Source organism: Bidens hawaiensis, unplaced genomic scaffold, assembly GCF_021521415.1.
Source record: "Bidens hawaiensis isolate Kalapana, Puna unplaced genomic scaffold, B.hawaiensis_p1.1 tig00041623_1, whole genome shotgun sequence".
Lineage (NCBI taxonomy): Eukaryota > Viridiplantae > Streptophyta > Magnoliopsida > Asterales > Asteraceae > Bidens > Bidens hawaiensis.
In genome coordinates, this window is record NW_027497354.1 from 121,874 (window position 1) to 129,293 (window position 7,420).

General features: G+C 32.5%; 1 protein-coding gene across 1 annotated transcript; it reads right to left on the reverse strand.

Annotated features, from left to right (window-relative positions):
- Window positions 1-1,789: 1,789 nt before the first annotated feature.
- Window positions 1,790-7,198, reverse strand: LOC143593036 (E3 ubiquitin-protein ligase CHIP-like). Its single transcript, XM_077072785.1, has 8 exons — window positions 7,097-7,198; window positions 6,915-6,982; window positions 6,563-6,626; window positions 5,341-5,412; window positions 5,093-5,226; window positions 3,724-3,877; window positions 3,526-3,636; window positions 1,790-2,032 (listed from the first exon to the last, which is right to left on the reverse strand). The coding sequence occupies exons 1-8, from the start codon at window positions 7,196-7,198 to the stop codon at window positions 1,907-1,909; spliced, it is 831 nt and encodes a 276-aa protein (XP_076928900.1). The 3' UTR covers window positions 1,790-1,906.
- Window positions 7,199-7,420: the final 222 nt, after the last annotated feature.

A 7,420-nucleotide genomic window follows, 5' to 3' on the forward strand; every position in this document is an offset into this window, starting at 1 on the left:
TATGGTGATACTCTTAGTCTAGTACTACTATCATATCTTACAAGTGCATACACATGTAAATAACAAGTATCTAGGAGTAACACAACTGTCATATCAAGTAAGATGCATTTTTCTTTTTAGTTCGTTTTAAATATTTCACGTGGAGCAGATAAAAATTTTAATTTAATTTAAAAACAATCAAATTTGCCAAGTCAACTTCCGATGAAATCTTCTTATTTACATTTAAAGATATTGATTAAATTAATCTTAAACAATAAGAGATTTGGTCAAAATTAAACTACCCGAAAACATTTTCTTCTTGGGGCGGCGGTTATCTAATTTGTAGATGGCAGTTTCGTGGTTGATTTTAGTTTCACCGGAAAGATGATTTGTTAAATACAGAAAATAAAAATAACCGAGTTGTAAACTTATCTGTGGATTTCGAACGATCGTAGACGGTATTCGATGATCGTTTGCTCTGATTATTTAAATCTCGTTTGCCGCCACGAGTGTTACGAGTTTTGTGAATAGGATCAACGGATGATTTTCGAAACGATAATCTCTTAGGTTTGAAATAATTATGTGATAACTACCGCATTCTTCTCCCATTATTTGAAACGGTTTGAGACATCAAAATGATAACTGGCAGATTTGAGGGAGATAAACTGATATGGTGACCGACTATGCGTGACACCCTTCTCGATTCTGGTTGTAAATTAATGAATAGGTTCGTGATGCGAGAGGCATTTGTAAACCCAAGAAATCATTTGGGTTCTGTAGTTTTGTTGGATGCAATTGCCAATCCATGAGTGGACAAAGGTTTTGTGGACCAAATCTTGAAGGGGCAAATCCGATAATTTAGTATTAACAACAACAGGCGGTGGTGTTCATCCATATGTATTTCCTGGAAGAGATTTACATATGAACAATTTGGTAGAGCAAGGTGCTGATAACGGAAAATGAACCCAGAGAATCCAGAGAGAATATGTGTAGAATATTATTGATCATCAAGTATTCACATTATACATAAACGTATATATATACATGTAAAACATAAAGTAACCGTCAAATACAGTTATGTAGGGTATTGTATATCTAGTTTATAACAGTTTTATAAGAATTATTTGTGAGTTTCTTAACCATAAATAATTAGAAAATGGAGACGTATTTAATAAGAGGGAACAGGTGAAAAAAGAAATCGTAAAAAGGAAATAGACCACATGTGCCACGAATGATTTTTATTTTATAGTATAAAATAAATTCACAAAAACAATTAACATTACTGTATATAGATATAGAATAAACATACCGTCTCCATTGAATTAAAAAAAAATTGTGTGAACCTTGCTTCCATTATAATTTAAGGAAAAGAGAAACAACTCAACAATTATCTCCAAATAATAATCAACCAATTCAAACCTCACAATTTGAAATTTTAAATTTCTTCAATTAACAAAATTAACATGTCAATAGTAAAATAGTAAAAAATAGTAAAAGATTAAGGGGCTGTTTGATAGCCCCTTAATAATTTCAATAAAAAAGGCCACCTCTAAATCGATTAGAGATACACAAGGGCAGCATTTCCGGATTGAAACAAGCCATAATTATCACGTACCAAAACCCAAGCCACTTCACAAAACACAAAACATTTAGCAACCCATTTCTAATTCAGAACCAACTATTATTGCAAACAAAATCATTATAAAGCCCTAAACAATGCATATTTAACCCCAAATCGTAACATTCACATTCAATAATGCAACATAAAAAGCCGATGAAAGCATAAGACTAATAGATTATAAAGGGTTTCACTACTTCTGTACATTGATGCAACCAAATGTTTCGCAATTTTAGCATTGTAAAAAACCGTCTAACAAACACCATATCAACACTTAATAGCTATATAGAAAAATTACCGCAACATCTTCTAGTCCATCTTGTAGGCCCACCCATGTGTTTTCAAATATTCTTGCACTGCTTCTTTTATTGCTAAGTTTGGGACCAACTGAGACGCGCAAAGAGGTTTTCGAGTGATTGGATCAAAGTTACCCACCTGTCATTACAGTTTTAATGAACACAAAGTATAACAACTGAACTTCTAAAATAAAAAATTTTGATAAAATAGTCAATTTTGGTTTATTTCTAATTCTTTTGTAAATAAATACTGGTATTATTATTATTATTATTGGAAAAACATTATTATTACAGTAATACATACACCCTCAATGACCCAACACAGAAGTGTGCGTGAAACCATAAATCCAATCCACAACTGAAATAACCAAACCCAACCCAAAACTGACCGTTTGGTTGTATGTTTTTTCAGTTTAGAAAATTTACAGGTCGGCTTTGCATGTACCAAAACAGGACATTCGATCCGTACCAAAATAACCGGCATAACAAACTTCTGGTTTGGTTTCAGTTTTGTTAAAAAAACTGACTTCCGTTATTAAATTTGGTATAGGCAAAAAGTTTTGTACCCAAACGTGTAATAACCAATTAACCATTAATTTAAAAGAAAGGTAGACCCAAAATCTTAAATTTGGGTTATTATCAGCCCAAATGACAAAACTAAAACTTAACATTGTTCAGTAAACCCAAAAACCATTCTGTAACCATAGTTATCAAAAGCGCTAGGCGCATTTATGGTGCATAGGCCTCGCCTGGGGCCTAGGCGCGAGGCGCAAAATAAGTGAGAGCCTAAGACAAAAAAAAGTGCACTTAAATAAAATAATATATATATATTGTGTATTAGAAAAGTAATACTATTCTTTATATATAATAAACAAAGGCTATTAGTACCAAAAGCTCTAAAAGAGTCGAGATTAAAATGTAATTCCAAAACTTGAATAATAAATTGTTCAAAGAAAGTACCAAAATGTTCAAAACATAAAAACCAAAAGGTAATAAATAGTAAACGTTCAAACGACTATTGTTATTGATCCGTCATCAATGCCAGTAGAGGTGTGTTTTGTCACCTTCAAGAAGCGAGGGCCTGGGAACTAGAAGCGCAGACAAGAGGCGAGGGCTTTTAATATCTGTGACAAGAAAACTGATGGTTTGGTTTTGTGTTTTTACAAAAACCTAAAATTTAGTTCGCTTTCGGTTTTGCATGTACGAAAAAACAGAACCAAAACATACCGACAAAAATCAGAAAACCCAATATTTGTTATTAAATTTGTGTAGATTCAAAAACTATAAACCCAAATGTGTACAACCAACTAATCATTAAAACAAAAAATAATAACTCAAATTCTTTATTTCAGGTTTCTTTCTCCGGCCGAAAAATTTCAAGCCCAAATGGCAGAACCAAAACCAAGCCCATTTTGAAAAAACCAAAACCAAACAGATTTCAAAATTCAAAAACCATATTTTCAGTTTATGGTTCTGTAAAACCCCAAAACCGATCAACGCACACCCTATTTTGTATATGTTAAGACTCATTGACATGTTTATTAATTTTACCCGTCTAAGAGAAACAAACTGAAACCAACTTACTCACAAGTAAACAGGTCAATATTGTTCAAAGCAAATAACGATAAAAACCTGCTCAAGATGTTCAAGAATAACCGCCTTCTCATACGTGAAACCACTCGAGGCAATTACAGGATCACGGAATATATCAAGAGTGATTCTGCAGCATAAGTAGTCTGGTATCTGAAATTACACAAATTTAAAAATTTAACGATTAAAAAACACTTTTATTTTTCAATAATAAAAACTCCCAAAATAATATATCATTACCTCAGCTGGTGTGTCAAATTCAGCAGCTTTGCTGAAAACTGAATCCAAAGCTTCTAACTGTTCTGAAGTAGAATCGGTAACTTCATCAGTAAAACCTTCCACGTCAGCAACATCACGGAAATGTTTTTCTATAAGAGATGTTGCACAGCATTCTCTGAGCCACAAACAGACATGCCAATAAAAAAAATAAGTAAAAATAATCTCAAAATGTGACATAAATATATAGGTCCCAATTTTGGCCAATATATGTAAAATAAAACATATTAGCAAAAAGGTTGACTGGTCAAAAGCCATACAAAGTAGGCCTATAAACGAATCAAACTGAACGTTAAGTGAATCGTTAGGCGCAAGTTCATTTATTTAACTAACGAACGAACATGAACATGTCTTTGTTCATTTAATTGAAAAAACGCACATGTCCCTCATTTGTTTATGTTCGCAAATGTCGTTAACGTTCATATATGTCTGTAAGTTCGTTATTTATGTTTGTTTAAGATTATTCGTTTATATTCGCAAATGTTTTAGACATGCTGTACTCCAGTCTTATGAAATTAAAATATATCACCCATTACAACCTAGGCGCGTTTTTTTTAGTTTAGGCCTAACGGATTGATATTCATGTTTATGCTATTAACAAATGAACATTAACATGTTCAATTTCTTAATGAGCGAACACAAACAAGAAAATCCATTTGCTTAGTTGTTTGGTTTCGATCGTTTGTTTGTTAGTTTACAGGTCTAGTAAAAAGTCTAACTCTAATGAGTAGAACCTCATATCATAAATTATATTATTATGCAATATTTACAATATCAAATGACAATAATAATAATTAAAGCTGTGTTTATAAAACAAAATTTGACCAAGACAAATATACCCTTTTGACTTGATACACATCTAGTCACTAATAGTAACATACTAAAGATTTGGATTATTATAGTAATAGTCCAGTTTTGTAATGATAATTAGTAAAAAAAAAGGAAGGGTAAATTACAAATTAAATTCTTAGGGATGACTTGCAGATCATGTCCTTTAAAGAACGTTATATTTTTCTGTTAAATCCAGTAATTTGCAATGCACACAATAGTAGTTTTGAACTTTTAACCGTTTAAGAACTATTTGTGTATTTAACCAAAAGATGTGACCTAGTCTACAAATACACAAATAGTCCCTAAAAGTTAAAAGAGTGCAAATATATCCTCAAGAGAATTACACTTAACTAGATTGAACAGACAAAAGTGTGACCAGTTAAAACACAGAATATGCAAGTCACCTCAAACATAAAAGACGCAATGCTTCAGACCGAACATGCTTTGACCCGTTATTCGCAAACCTACACAACTGGGGCCTAACAAACATAAAAGTACCTACTTGAGGTTTTGCAAATCCCATGATCGCTTGGTGGAATTACGCTCCCATTCAGAATATTGTGCTTTTGCTAGCTCTTGCCAAATTTCCTCCACCATATAACTCTGAGGGTTTGCCCCTCTGCCAAGATCCAAAGCCTGCAAATAATGCAAAATTTAGTCATATAAAAGAACATATAAGGTAGCAGCTATTGCTTTTAAATTAACTTAATAAAAATATATTATAATACATATCACAAGTAAAATTCATACCCTATCCAATTCTTTTATTCCCTGATCAATGTTTTCCCTCTGTAATAATGCAAGCCCTAGCATAAAGTGACCCTGCAGTTTCATAACCACATATAGAAAATAAATATATAAATAAAGGTAATCATATTAAGTAAACACTATTTTTTAACCATATAATTCATCTAGGAAGAAAGAGCTAGTGTTCACTCTATAACTCTATAATAAGAAAAATATAGTATAAGGTAAAAAAAATGAACAATTCAAAGGCTAAAGATAAAAATTGGTTATGATTTTCAAAGAAAGATCTTAGTGCTACAAAGAAATTTGGCAACGGAGGTTCAGATTTTAAACAAATCAAATGCAAATCACGTCTAGAAAAGTATGTTGCAAACTAAAGAAGTACTTTACTGCTAAACCTTTAAAAGAAAAGGCACTTAAAACTGCTTAAAACCAGCCGGGTAAGCCACTAAGTTTCTAGACTAAAGTAGATTCTTAGAACGGGTTTCAGTCATAACAGCTTGTAATTGTTTTATTAGGACTTCAGAAAAAACTAAAAGGCAGCCCTAATCAACTATTAATCTTATCATCGAGGTGAATGGTGTGTCATACTGAATTGAAGTACTTCATAATTCACCTCCCTTGGCACATGCACATTAATCTGTATTCTAAATTGATAAGAACCTTGTTCGGGTCAAACCTGAAATATTCCTACAGCCAAATGTTTTTTATTTTCTGCTCTTAATTCCTGCCTAAATCAAATTGATACTACTTTGTAGAAGACAGTTTAGTAACCGGAGGTAGTATCACGTTAAAAAAATGACCTTCGTTTATTTCACGGTGTCGATTTTAATGTTATCAAATTAGGGTTTTACTCCTTGTAATCGGAGATCCAGCCTATCTCAGATGTGGCTACTTATCTTAGTTTCAGTACTTTAAATTTCCAATATCTATCACAAATCTTACATTCACTCATATTTCCTTTTGTGAATTGTTTGCCATCCATGACACCAACAAGTAAAAACGTTGTTGTCATTAGCACTTTAACGATGATAAAGTAAACAAAGAAAATGTATCCGCAAACTGGAAACCTATTGGCATTCGACTGGCGTTCACTAAAAGTAGCGAAAAGGGAGCACATAGAAATCAATGAAAATGCAGCTCAAAACATAATATAAATTGAAACATAGATTCTAATAGATATTTAAAGTGAAATGGTTATAAGTTTAATCAACGACCCACAAACCTTGACAGATGCTTGATCAAGTTCAACAGCCTTCCTACTGTCCTGCTCAACTCTTGTCCACTCACTAAAACAAAAATGCCATTACCAAAATTTAGCAGCATACCAATTTCAGAATTATCCGATTTCAAATATTAAAACGCAAAAATATATTATTCTCCCAGCAGCCCAAAATCAAAATTCACAAATAACCTAAATTTTTTAAATTTCATGTAATTTCCCAAAAAGAGTTTCAAAACTTGACGTATGCATTTAATGCAGCAAAAAGTCGATATTTGAGATATAGGTTATCGAGGTGGGATATCGGTAATTTGAGTTACAAAAAAACAAGGTTTTAGTATAGAAAACAGAGAACCTGAGTTTGCGAAAGCATACAGCCCGGTTGGTATAATAAACTGATACATCATTGCACAAGGTGATCGCCTGCAGCATCGATGAACAACAATTAAGTTAAACTGAATGTAACTGGAAGACACGGATTACAAGTTTCGTAATAAAAACAAAGAAATGCATCATAGAAATAAAAAGAATACCTACCTCGGTGTAAGCATCAATTGCAGCCTTCAATCTGTTCTTCTTGAAATAAAGATTCCCGTCTTGCTTTAGTTGTTCTGCTTGAATGCTTCCAGATTTCGTCATCTCTACAAAACAATAACAAAAACGTTGAAATCGGATGATGTGTTTGTTATGTGACAAACCAATAGGATTGCTTGCTTTCTGGTGTCAATCCAATGGTCAAACCATCAACACAAGTGTAGTTTCCATGCGCTTTACCTTTATGGTTGAGTGGCTATATTTATGTCATGTGGGTCAGTTTGTAAAAGAGTTTTTAGTTTTATGGGTATAATGGTTGTTGTAACC